The sequence below is a fragment of the Quercus suber genome, unplaced genomic scaffold, assembly GCF_002906115.3.
Source record: "Quercus suber isolate HL8 unplaced genomic scaffold, Cork oak 2.0 scaffold_154, whole genome shotgun sequence".
Taxonomy (NCBI): domain Eukaryota; kingdom Viridiplantae; phylum Streptophyta; class Magnoliopsida; order Fagales; family Fagaceae; genus Quercus; species Quercus suber.
This window is the reverse complement of record NW_027069615.1, coordinates 94329-108121: the sequence shown is the minus strand read 5'-3', so window position 1 is coordinate 108121 and position 13793 is coordinate 94329. Positions and strand designations below refer to the sequence as shown.

General features: G+C 40.7%; 2 protein-coding genes across 2 annotated transcripts; one reads left to right on the top strand and one right to left on the bottom strand.

Annotated features, from left to right (window-relative positions):
- Nucleotides 1–866: 866 nt before the first annotated feature.
- LOC112039615 (uncharacterized) lies at nt 867–1580 on the top strand. The gene has a single exon (XM_024072500.1). It carries the CDS (start codon nt 867–869, stop codon nt 1578–1580), a length of 714 nt encoding a protein of 237 aa, XP_023928268.1.
- Nucleotides 1581–11651: 10071 nt separating this feature from the next.
- Nucleotides 11652–12377, bottom strand: LOC136069151 (proline-rich extensin-like protein EPR1). The gene has a single exon (XM_065777358.1). The coding sequence runs from the start codon at nt 12375–12377 to the stop codon at nt 11652–11654; it is 726 nt and encodes a 241-aa protein (XP_065633430.1).
- Nucleotides 12378–13793: the final 1416 nt, after the last annotated feature.

Genomic DNA, 13793 nt, shown 5'->3' with positions numbered 1-13793 from the left:
GTGACTTAACAGGAAGAAAGTCAGCTCGCCCAGGAGGTAACACCATCAAGAAGTTGACGCCATTATGGCTGAAGGGAATAAGGCAAACTGACGATCTTGAAGCTAACAGTCTTAGTGAAACCTTGGCTTGATCATCACGCATGAGTATATAAGAAAATGACTTGTATCCCACGCTTACTAATAATATCCAACAAGGAAAGGATTCCATAATATGCACTCATTAGGATTCCTATAAGGAAAGAACTTCTAGCTCAAGGAAGAGATGGTCAACCCTCTACTGTTATAAAAGCCCCAATACCTTCACAAATAAATGTACGCATTATTAAACCATCTCTAGCACTTTAGAGTTGTAAGAAGTTCTAACTTGACCTTTGGAGGGCATTTGGCCTGCACCACACCGGTGCTCTTCATTAGGTCTTCTCTTTTTCTTTGTGCAGGTGACGTATCAAGTGTACAAGCATTGTGTGGCTCACTGGTGACATTTTTAGCGTCATCAGTTGGCGCCGTTTGTGGAAAATTATCATATTATAGTTTCCCGGACAAGAGAGTTGCATGGTGCTCACCTGCTCTATGGCAACCACAAACAACGTTCGAGAAGAGGAACCACCCACAACCGCCCTTGAGAGACAAGTCCAAACTCTCGTCGCTACCGTGGAACGCCTCACCAAGCAAAACTACGACCTGGAAGAACAGCTGCAGCAGAAGAATGCAACACCAAACAACCAGAGGGATGATCAAGAAGGGACCAGCGCCGAAAGAAGGAACTAGGAGGGACCCGAAGGCAGTAATGTTCTAAACCAATAAGAGCGGTAGAAGACCAGCCGTCCCTTCGATTTTGACACGGCCCCCCTTACATGGTCGCAAAGATGCAATTGATGAAGGAAAGGATGGATCTTATGATGAACGCCCTTAAGGGACGGGTATCTAGTGACCTTGATGATTTGGTTCACCGAACCGATTCGCCGTTCACTACCTCTGTCAACTCCTTCCCCTTGCCACAAAAGTTCAACATGCCACAGATTGAGAGCTACGATAGAACCAAGTACCCGCTTGATCACCTAGAGACCTTTAAGACCTTGATGCATCTTCAAGGAGTAATGGACGAGATCATGTGTAAGGCCTTCCCTACAATGCTGAAAGGCCCTACGAGAATTTGGTTCAGTCGGCTGACACCCAACTCTATCAGCACCTTTAAAGAGCTGAGCGCTCAATTCACTTCGCACTTTATTAGAGGGCATCGGTACAAGAAGTCTACCGCATGCCTGATGAGTATCAAACAACAGGAGGATGAAATGCTGAGATCTTACATAGCCCGTTTTAATAAGGAAGCACTCTCGATTGACGAGGCCGACGACAAAATACTCATGACAGCTTTTACGAATGGTTTGAGGAAGGGTAAGTTCTTATTTTCACTATATAAGAATGACCCGAAAACTATGTCAAACGTACTTTACAGGGCCACCAAGTACATGAATGCCGAAGACGCTCTACTAGCTCGCGAGGAAAGACCCAAGAAGAGAGAAAGGCAAGAAGATACTCGACAGGAAAGAGGGCGGAAGATGGCAAGAACCGGAGAGTAAAGGGACGATAGGTGCTCTAAGCCCCCTACTGGGAGATTCACAAACTTCACCCCACTAACCACCCCAATTGACCAAGTCCTTATGCAAATCAAGGACGACGGGGCATTGACTTTCCCTGGAAAGCTGAAGGGAGATCCCAACAAGCGGTCCTGAGATAAATACTGCCGCTTCCATTGCGACCACGGACATGACACGGTCGACTGTTATGACTTGAAACAGCAAATTGAAGCCCTTATGAGGAAAGGGAAGTTGTAGAAGTTCATTAGCAAGGAAAGGGCAGATTTGGTCCCTCAAGAGCAACCCCCCTGACGAGACAACGAGCGTCCGAGATAGCCCTTAGGAGACATAAGGATGATTGTAGGAGGCGTGGCTGCCAACGGCCTATCAAAAAGGGCTCGAAAGACTTATCTTAGAATGGTCCAGAACATTTAGCTCACCGGCATCATTCCGAAGATGCCGCAAGTCGACAATCCCCTTATCAGCTTCTCGGAAGAAGATGCCCGACGCCTTCACCATCCGCATGACAATGCGCTCGTCATTAGCATCCAGGTAGGGGACTATAACATGTACTGGGTCTTAGTCGACAACGGGAGCTCCGCAGATATTCTCTACTACCCTGCATTCAAACAGATACGGATCAGCAGAGAGCGACTAACCCCAGCTAATGCTCCACTCGTCAGGTTCGGTGGAACTAAAGTGTACCCCTTAAGTGCAGTCACATTACCGGTTACCATTGGAGATTACCCCCAACAAATAACTAGGGACGTTATGTTCCTTATAGTCGATTTCTCATCTGCCTACAATGCCATTATAGGAGGACCTACCCTTAACTCCTAGAAGGCCGTAGCTTCGACCTATCACCTGATGATTAAATTCCCCACTGAGTATGGAGTAGGATAGTTGCGAGGGGACTAAAGAGCTGCGGGTAAGTGCTACATTGTAATGTTGGAGATAGACGACCAGTTGCAAACCATGAGCATAGAAGAACAACGAACGGGGGTAGAACCCATAGAGAGGCTCGAGGAGATACCCCTCGACAACTTCAGGACAGACAGGACCACCAGACTCGGTACTTTCGCTAGCCCGGCAATTCGCTCAGCACTCGTAACTTTCCCTAAGGAAAATCAAGACGTATTCACCTAGAGCCATAAGGACATGCCAAGAATTGACCTTTCAGTCATGGTGCATAGGTTAAATGTGTCGCCATCCTGTCCACCTGTCCGACGGAAGAAGTGGGTCTTTGCCCAAAAGCGAGACCAAGCGATAGCAGAAGAAGTCGGTAAGCTACAAGAAGCAGGCTTCATTAGGGAGGTGTACTATCCCGACTGGTTAGCAAACGTTGTAATGGTCAAGAAAGCCAACGGGAAGTGGATGATGTGTGTGGACTTCACCGACCTGGACAAAGCCTGCCCCAAAGACAGCTATCTCCTCCTACGGGTTGACATTCTAGTAGACTCTACGGCCTAGCACAAGCTATTAAGCTTCATGGATGCTTTCTCTAGTTACAATCAAATTTGAATGCATGAAGCTGATCAGGAGAAACTTCGTTCGTAACTAGTCAAGGACTCTTTTGTTAAAAGGTAATGTCGTTCGGCTTAAAAAATGCAGGTGCAACGTATCAGAGGCTTATGAACAAGATGTTCGCGCAGCAGATTGGGAGAAATGTCCAAGTCTACGTTGACGATATGCTGGTGAAAAGTTGAAAGGAGGAGGATCACTTGGAAGACCTCAAGGAAACGTTCGACACTTTTCACTTTTACAACATGAAGCTTAATCCAGCAAAGTGCACCTTCGGAGTGACGGCAGAAAAATTCCTAGGATTCATGGTGTCGTAGAGAGGCATCAAGGCCAACCCAAATAAAATCTAGGCCATAATGGAGATGGCACTGCCAAAGAATGTGAAGGAAGTACAAAGCCTCAATAGCAAAATAGCTGCGCTAAATAGATTTGTATCAAGGGCAACGGACAAATGCTTACTCTTCTTTCGCACACTAAAGAAATCTTTCGAATGGACTGTCGAGTGTCAGCAAGCATTTGAGGAATTAAAAAGTCTATCTTTCTTCCCTGCCATTACTGAGTCTCTCATAGCCCGGTGAGGAGCTTTTTCTCTATCTGGCCATCTCCCCTGCAGCCGTCAGTGCTGCCTTGGTCAGAGCAAAAGAGAGAGTACAGAAGCCTGTGTATTACGCTAGCCGGCCACTTCGCGGTGCCGAAGAAAGATACCCGCCCATGGAGAAACTCGCCTTCGTACTAGTTACGGCGGCACGCAAACTCAAGCCGTATGTTCAAGCCTACACGGTAATCGTCCTAACCAACAAGCCCTTGCGACGGGCAATGAGCAACCCTGAAGCTGTTGGCAGATTGGCACTATGGGCCATAGATTTAAGTGAGTTCGACATCCAGTATCGCCCACAAACCGCTATTAAAGGATAGATTATTGCAGATTTCATAGCAAAGTTCACGAAAGGTGAGGACAAGGGGGCAGAAGAGTCTCCTTAGTAGAGCATACATGTAGACGGATCATCTAACAGACAAGCTGGGGGAGCCGGCATCATGTTGCTATCAACCGAGGGGGACACGGTTGAGTGTATGGTCCGCCTTGATTTTCCTACTACCAACAATGAGGCGGAGTACGAGGCTTTAATAGCAGGGCTTGATCTCGCCAAAGCTGTAGGAGCCTCAAACGTGGTCATTTATTGCGATTCTCAGGTCGTTACCAACCAGATGAACGAGGACTATGAGTGTAGGGGTGAAAGAATGAAGAGGTATTTGGACCAAGCAAAGAAGAGGGTAGACGAGCTGAAGGCCAAAATCATACAAATCCCTCGGGGGGAAAACGAGCAAGCTGACCGCTTGGCCAAAGCCGCCTCAGCCGAACATATGACCACCAAGTATAATGCACTCTCCTTTGTTCAGCTCTCTCCATTGATAGATTCCATCGATATACAGGAAATAGGCTCCAAAAGCAATTGGACCACGTTGTTAGTCTTTTACTTAAAAAATGGCGTATTGCTAGATGGAAAGGAATCTGCAAGAAAGCTGAAGGTCCAAGCGGCAAGATTCGTCTTGATAACATCTTATACAAAAGAGGTTTCTCCCGCCCGTACCTAAGATGCTTGGATCCTGAAGAAGCAGACTATGCCATGAGAGAGGTACATGAGGGAATCTATGGAAACTATTCAGGGTTGAGATCATTAGTGCACAAGCTAGTGCTAGTAGGGTACTTTTGGCCCACCATGCAAAAGGATGCCGAGGCTTATGTCAAGACCTGTGATAAGTGCCAGAGGTTTAGCAATATCATTAGGGAACCAACCGAGGAGTTAACCCCAATAACAGCCCCATGGCCGTTCACTCAATGAGGACTAGACATTAAGGGACCATTCCCTATCGCAATATGACAGCTGAAGTTCCTGGTAGTCGGCATCGACTACTTTACAAAATGGGTGGAAGCTGAAGCCTTAGCCACCATTACGGAGAAAAACGTATTGAGTTTTTTTTGGAGATGCATCATATGCAGGTTTGGTGATGTGCATGAAATATATACAATAAAATACTTACATATCTACATATTTGGCCTTACTTTTATGTTATTTTGTGACTGATTATAGAATATCTTTGTGTTGCAGATAACAAGGGCTTTACATGCAAAGTGGGGCTAGGCCAATTGAATCAAGCCAACTTACATCCAGCCAGGCATGAATATTAAATTTAAGTCCAATTGGAGTAAGGAATCAAAGGAAATTTGCACCAAATCCAAGTCCAATTCGGATTAGGATTCTAGCCTGCACATCAGTTAGTATTTTTGGCATAACTTTTGCCTCAGATGTCCAATAGAGATGATTCAAGTTGGGCTGGAAAGTTAACTTAAAGAGCTACAATTTTGTAGTTTACCAGAAGCCCTAATTCTGACATTAAGTGGGCCTAAATAGTCGGTTAAGTAAAGCCTAAAAGTCTGGGATTTTCTCCAAACGGGAATTCAACTTGTAATAGGATTCATTGACCTATTTAAAGGCTTTGAAGGGCAAAATTCAGGGGGGGACTGAGGCTAGTGCTAGGGCTGTGATGCAAAACAAAAAATTGGAGCAAGAGGCAGTGCCGCATGTGGCTTCTTTGTAGCTTTTCTCCATGATAGCATTGTGACTATTCCTTTCTCTATTTTATTTGTCTAGTTTAATGTTTAGTATTTTATTCTTTTGTTTTATTTCAATTACCATGAGTAGCTAAATTTATAATTAGGGTTGAGGATGAAACCTTGTTAAGGATTATCAGTAATATTTATGTGATTTGATTTTTCCCACAATAGTTGTTCTTTAATGAATTAAATTGTTCTTGCTTCATATCAATTGACTAAGATGGGATTCTAGATATGAGTTCAATCATGTTTTTCTCATGATTTAGGATTTGTCTTAATTAATTAAAACCTTGTTAAGGATTATCAGTAATATTTATGTGATTTGATTTTTCCCACAATAGTTGTTCTTTAATGAATTAAATTGTTCTTGCTTCATATCAATTGACTAAGATGGGATTCTAGATATGAGTTCAATCATGTTTTTCTCATGATTTAGGATTTGTCTTAATTAATTGAATGCTTGGTTTATTAATTCTTGATTATAGAATTGGATATCGTTTGTGATTTGTCTGTCAATGGATACAAGTTATGATTTGATTTTTAGAATTGGATATATCTTGTGATTTGTTTGGCTACGGATACAATTGATAATTTGGTTTTATACTTAAGAAGCGAAGAAGAACATGCCTTTGATTTTTAAAATAAGGATTTTAACGAGAATATTTTCCATGATAGCAAGATTGATTTCTAGATTATCATGTAGTGAGGTGGGAAAAATTAATGATCATAAATATATGCTGATATGACTTGCAAGGCGGATTCCAAAACCTTAATTCCTTTCCCTTGATTGTTTACATCTTTTCATTGCTTTATATCTTTTGCTTAGTTTAACTATTTGCTTAATTTTATTATTTGCTTAGTTTATTTAATTTCGATCTAATAGACGGAGTCAGGGCTACAGCAGAACAAAGACTCGCACAGTACCAGGACCGCATGGCTAAGCACTGCAATTCCCGGATTAGATGCAGAGACTTCCAAGTTGGAGACCTTATTCTAAGAAAAGTCATGGGCATAGCAAGAGACCCAACCCAAGGGAAGCTCGGCCCAAATTGGGAAGGGCCTTACCGAGTCACGGCATGGCAGAGGAAGGGCACCTACCACCTGGAGACGCTAGACAGACGGAAGCTGCCACCTCCTTGGAACACGGAACACTTACGAAAGTACTACCAGTAGAGATGACAACAACACCTCCTTTCATTTATAGTTTACCATAGCAAATTTCAGTTATACTCCTCAAAATTATCATTTACTTTAGTTTTTGCTACAATAAGCCCAAAGAGCAAGTTTTTTTTTAAAGAGCTACTTTTTTCTATGAATGCATGGCAATAAGAGGAGTTTATTCAGGAAGGCTGGCATTTTCTATTTACAAGTTTGCAAAAAACGGATGACCTCAAGTCCATAAAAAGTAAAAAGATTCTAAAAAGTGGATGATCTTAAGGCTGCAAAAGTAGTCGACTATAAGCCCTCAAGACAGACGGATCAATCCCAAGTGGATGTAGCATGGTTGAAGCCCTTGAATGGGCCAGAAACCAGGTCCGGATGTGGACAAGTCCATAAGAAACAGACGACTCCACTATTCAAAAACTACATAGCATCAATTTATCCCAAAGGGATGAAAAATACCGGCCACCTAGGTTGACGGTCTCATTTAAGTGATGGTCTTATCAAAGTGGCAAGATTGTAAGAAGAGGAGCTCACCAAGTCCATAATATGGACAGGGCTATAAAATTAACGGTCCATGTGACGAACTCATCAAAAGTGACGGGCTTATAAAGTGACGACCACATCAAAGTGGCGAGGTTATAAAAAGAGGAGATCACCAAGTCCAAAGCAAAAATAACCCCTTCCCCCAATGCTTTTGCTTCAATCTTTATAGGACCCAAAGGGATTGGTAAGTTTTTGCTTAGGGCTGCCTCTACTTGCCCTTTGTAGTCTCGAATAATAACCCCAACTCTTGCAGACTGTGTATTAAAAATAGTAGCCCATCATTATTAGTCTTATACCAAGACTGGGCTAGGGGTATCCACTGTCTATATATATATATATCTTGTTGGTTTCATGGCAAGCCAACTTGAAGTTAGCCATTTGAAACTCCTCTAGTAAGTACTTGGCCTTTTGCAAAATTTCAGTTGCTAACTGTCATGTTTTACCTTGTCTCATTGCATTCCTATTAAACCACATACACCACGCCACCGTGATGACTAACCCCAACAAAAAAAAAAGTATATTACTAATACTTAATTCCTACTTTCATTCTAAAACTTTGTAACATAAATATAATACCACCAAGTAATTTTTGTTCATTCTTCAACTTGTGTAAAAGGCCTTTGTCCGCAATTACTTAAATTAAAATTCGGTATTATCCTTTGGATAGATGTTGTATGATGTGTATCATCTTCCTTGTATATAATCGAGTTTCTGAGTCCTAAATCTTTCATTCGAAACTTTTTCTTCTGTAATTAGTTTAGAAGCCTTTGAAAATTCTTTTGTTAATTAAGTAATTAAAATAAATTATATTTTAGATGATCAATCATACACTTAAAAAACCAATAGATAGTGTCTACTCTTAGATTAAAAATTAAATAAATAAAGAGGCTCACTTGCACATAAATCATCCTAGTGTCGCCAATACACTCACGTCACTCTCTTAGAGCATCCACATCAGTCCATAGATACTCTTGCAAAATACATAAAGCAGCCCTTTTTACACATTTTGGCCAAAAAAACACCCACATCAGTGGGTGTAAAATTGTGCAAAATATACACCCGGCTGTGCAAATGAACAGTAACCATGTATATATACACGATTACTATTCCCGTGTAAACAATTTTTTTATTTTATTTTCTCTCTCCATCAAACGACTTCTCTCAACCATTATAACAACCCAACGCACCAGAATAACCACCCTAGCACAGAGTATTAACCAAAATCAACTAAAAATTAACCCAAAATCAACAAAATTTTTTCCCAAAATCAACTGAAAATTAAACCAAACACATCCACACTGACAAATCAACACAAAGATACACTTGCTCAAAAAAAAAAAAAATAGAGATACACAAACACACCCACACATAAACAAACCCAAACGGACAAACAACAAAGAGAGATCAGTGCTTGTCTGGAATGACCGAAGCTCGTGGGTCTCGCTTGATCGGAGCTCATGGGTATGGGTCTTGCCTGATCGGAGTTACTAACTGATTGGTGCTTGTTGATCGAAGAGATAGATTGGTGCTTGTGAAGTGTGGATCGGCCAGTGAAGAAAGGATTTGGGTCGCCGGAGCTTGGTTCGTGGATCGGCCGGTCGTGGAGGGTGGTTCATGGATCGCCGGAGCTTGGTTTTTGAGAAAGAGAGAGAAGGTAGAAAAGAGATAGAGAGAGAGAGAGAGAGAGAGAGATAGGTGATCTATTCTGAAAAGAGAGAGAGTGTGCGTATATAGGTAAAGAGAGTTGAGAGAAATAATAAAAAAATTGAGAAGAATGAATATTTTATTGAAATATCTTGTAAAATAGATAAATTGATGTGGGTGTTTTATAAAAGTGATAGTGTAAAATAGAAAGACTAGGTTTTTTTTTTTTGTGTAAAATAGACAAAAAATTTAGAAGGACTGATGTGGATGCTCTTAACATATAGAAAAAGTTGGGGTAGGCAAGTGGGTCCCAAAAATCTGGTGTCCTCATAGAGTACCCCACTAGACCCAATGATAAGATGCTATAACTCTCACAAATTTTGGTTAGCAATAAATTGTCTTAGTTAAATTTCAACCAAAATTCTTTAATGTACCCAGTCGGCTCGTGCGAGTCTTTGGCATCAACCGTGGGAGGGTGTCCTAGGAAATACACTTTTGGTGCTTTTTGTTTTGCTGAGAATAATATTCGTAAAATCTTAATTTCCTTGGATGAGAATCACGGGTCCCGTTTGAGATATGTGATAAGATGTCAATATTAAGAAAAGTTAGAATCTTTACGAGAATATATAATGCAAACGTGAGTTTTTGTTCTTCTATGCAAGATAGAAAACGATTCGATTAACTCATTGAGATAGTAGTACCAGGAAGCATAACTGCATGTCAATATACTCATAAGCAACAGAGCAAACTACATACAATAAAATGGGTAGAGTACACAACATGAACATAGCTCACTGCTACTAGTAACTGTTCCACGTATAGAATAGTGACTGACATGAAAGATAACATAAGTTGTAGCTCTTATTTTCTAAACATTTAGCTATGCATTCAGTTGGCAGTTGGTGGTTTGTGCGGTGGCTTCTCTCTTTTACCCTTTGGTGGCTTGTGTTTTGGGAATGGTTTTCTCTCTCCATCTTCAAGTGGGGCTGGTGGCGTGTGTTTTGGTGGCGGCTTCTCTCCTTTACCCTTTGGTGGCTTGTGTTCTGGGAATGGTTTTCTCTCTCCGTCTTCAACTGGGGTTGGTGGCTTATGTTTTGGTGGTGGCTTTGCGCCCTTAGGAGGAGGTTTGCCATCAATGGAAGAAGACTCCAATAGAAGGTGTCCAGGGTGACGATCATGTGGTGGTGGCTTCTCCCCCTTACCCTTTGGAGGTTCATTACCTTGGCTTGGTGGTTTGTGTTCTGGGAATGGCTTCTCTTCCCTATTGAGTGGACTCTCTCTCTCTCTCTCTCTCTCTCTCTCTCTCTCTCTCTCTCTCTCTCTCTCTCTCTCTCTCTCTCTCTCTCTCTCTCTCTCTCTCTCTCTCTCTCTCTCTCTCTCTCTCTCTCTCTCTGGTTTCATGGCAAGCCAACTTGAAGTTAGCCATTTGAAACTCCTCTAGTAAGTACTTGGCCTTCGACAAAATTTAGTTGACTGTCATGTTTTACCTTGTCTCACAACATTCCTATTAAACCATATACACCATGCCACCGTGATGACTAACCCCAACCCAAAAAAAAAAAAAAAAAAGTATATTACTAATACTTAATTCCTACTTTCATTCTGAAACTTTGTAACATAAATATAATACCACCAAGTAATTTTAATTCATTCTTCAGCTTGTGTAAAAGGCCTTTGTCCACAATTACTTAAATTAAAATTTGGTATTATCTTTTGGATAGGTGTTGTATGATGTGTATAATCGAGTTTCTGAGTCCTAAATCTTTTATTCGAGAGTTTTTCTTCTGTAATTAGTTTAGAAGGCTTAGAAAATTCTTTTGTTAATTAAGTAATTAAAATAAATTAGATTTTAGATGACCAATCGTACACTTAAAAAACCAATAAATAGTGTTTACTCTTAGATTAAAAATTAAATAAACAAGAGGCTCACTTGCACATAAATCATCCTAGTGTCGCCAATACACACACGCCACTCTCTTAACATACAGAAAAAGTTGGGGCAGGCAAGTAGGTCCTAAAAATCTGGTGTCCACATAGAGTACCCCACTAGACCCAATGATGAGATACTATAACTCTCACAAATTTTGGTTAGCAATAAATTGTCTTAGTTAAATTTTGACCAAAATTCTGTAATGTACCCAGTCCGCTCGTGCGAGTCTTTGGCATCAACCGTGGGAGGGTGTCCTAGGAAATACACTTTTGGTGCTTTTCGTTCTGTAGAGAATAATATTTGTAAAATCTTAATTTCCTTGGATGAGAATCACGAATCCCGATTGAGATATGTGATAAGATGTCAATATTAAGAAAAGTTAGAATCTTTACGAGAATATGTAATGCAAACGTGACTTTGTGTTCTTCTATGTAAGATAGAAAATGATTCGATCAACTCATTGAGATAGTAATACCAGGAAGCATAACTGCATGTCAATATACTCATAAGCAATAGAGCAAACTACACTAAAACGAGTAGAGTACACAACATGAACATAGCTCACTACTACTAGTAACTGTTCCACGTATAGAACAGTGACTGACATGAAAGATAACATAAGTTGTAACTCTTATTTTCTAAACATTTAGCTATGCATTCAGTTGGCAGTTGGTGGTTTGTGTGGTGGCTTCTCTCCTTTACCCTTTGGTAGCTTGTGTTTAGGGAATGGTTTTCTCTCTCCATCTTCAAGTGGGGTTGGTGGCTTGTGTTTTGGTGGCGGCTTCTCTCCTTTACCCTTTGGTGGCTTGTGTTCTGGGAATGGTTTTCTCTCTCCGTCTTCAACTGGGATTGGTAGCTTATGTTTTGGTGGTGGCTTTGCTTCCTTGGGAGGAAGTTTGCCATCAATGGAAGAAGACTCCAATAGAAGGTGTCCAGGGTGATGATCATGTGGTGGTGGCTTCTCCCCCCTACCCTTTGGAGGTTCATTATCTCGGCTTGGTGGTTTGTGTTCTGGGAATGGCTTCTCTTCCCTATCAAGTGGGGTTGGTGGCTTATGTTTTGGTGGTGGCTTTGCTCCTTTGGGAGGAGGTTTGCCATCAATGGAAGAAGACTCCAATAAAAGATGCCCAAGGTGATGATCATGTGGTGGTGGCTTCTCTCCCCTGCCCTTTGGAGGTTCATTACCTTGGCTTGGTGGTTTGTGTTTTGGGAATGGCTTCTCTTCCCTATCGAGTGGAGTAGGTGGCTTGTGTTTTGGGGCTGGCTTTACTCCCTTAGGAGGTTTGTGCTCATATTTGGGAGACTCATGGTGATCAGCCATTGAGGCAATGCTTAGAAGCACCACTCCAAGGAGCAACACTAGAAAGTATTTGCTGGTAGTCATCTTTGGTCTCTGGATGGTTCAAAACAGCAATACTTCTTGGCCTTTTATAAGGGATACTAGAGCCTATTTCGTAAGATCATACGTCATTAAGCATTTAAAACATACCCTACCATAGACACGTACTGTTCAAAATGGATATCTTTTCTTCTTGAATGTGCAATTATTCATGTCAGGGGAGGGGTCCAATTGGGTCATACTGAGTTCAAAAGTTTGTCAGTGTACAATGCTTGTTACTTTGTCCCTGGTGAAGGCTAGTAACATAAACGAATTTATCTCTTTGCTTTCCATGCTGACGCATCGATCTCTTTTGCATGCAATCTTTGAATCTTTTAAGTTTAAGCTCAGTTACATACCCAATTTTCTTACTTTGAATTTTTTTTTTTTTTTTTTTTGAAAGTCTTACATTGATTTTTTTTTATATCCTATCCTATACGTGGATATCATTCCCACCGAAAGGAAAAACATCTATATATTGGTCCGTAATACGTACGTGGTCCACATAAACAGCTTAGCGCAAAGTAGTAAAAAAAAAAAAAACCACGTTAGGGGCGGTAAATTTTGTTTTAATGGCATTATGAGTTATGACACTACAAGACAAACTTGATTTGTCTACTAACTTACCTCACCTCAACATACACTTTGGCAAAAGGTTTGACCGGTTTATATATAATCTATGTATAAAAAGAAAGCTATTCATGACTTTGATTTCAATAATTTTATGACCATTTAAAGTTTTAAAAGTTGGCAAACATTTTTATTTTTTGGCTAAGGACAAGCAACGGGTCTGGCTTTATATATATATATATATATGGAAAGAAATAAAAGTTTAAGACACATTATTTTTGAATTACAAAGCTGAAAAACTTTTCAAAAATGAGTTTTTTATTGGTCTAAGCACTTACCATCTATTGCTTTTTACTACTCACAAAAATATTCTATCTTTTACAAAATTTTGTGGGAAAAGAAAGTACTATAGAGAGCTTATATCCTACTAGTAGTCTAGGCTCACAAGGATAATCAACAAAGGTGTCTGGGCTGTTGTACCCTGGGGGCAACGTGCAAAAAGTATTTGTCTAACTACATCGGATATACTGTAGACGGCACAATTTGTCTTAAGACAGTGACTTCGTCCATGCCTCATCTCTGCCACCTCTTTTTTGGTAATATCAAATTGTGTAATTTTCAAGGAAAATTTTAGCATTATCTCTCCTTTATTTCCAATAATTTGAGACAAATCAATATGGAGAGCACAAAATCGTCCTTGGAAAATGGTAATGTTATGTCTAATTCCTTTGGAGTAGGTGATCTTAATAAGCCATTCCGCTTCTGTGGTGTTAACTTTAAGAGGTGGAGACAAAATACTTTATTCTATCTTACTCTCTTGAATGTGGCTTATGTGTTAACTGAGAAAAAACC

What these genes read in the sequence shown, in the direction of transcription:
- LOC112039615 (XM_024072500.1), top strand. Translation starts at nt 867, where the DNA reads ATGCAATTGATGAAGGAAAGGATGGATCTTATGATGAACGCCCTTAAG.
- LOC136069151 (XM_065777358.1), bottom strand. Translation starts at nt 12,377, where the DNA reads ATGACTACCAGCAAATACTTTCTAGTGTTGCTCCTTGGAGTGGTGCTT.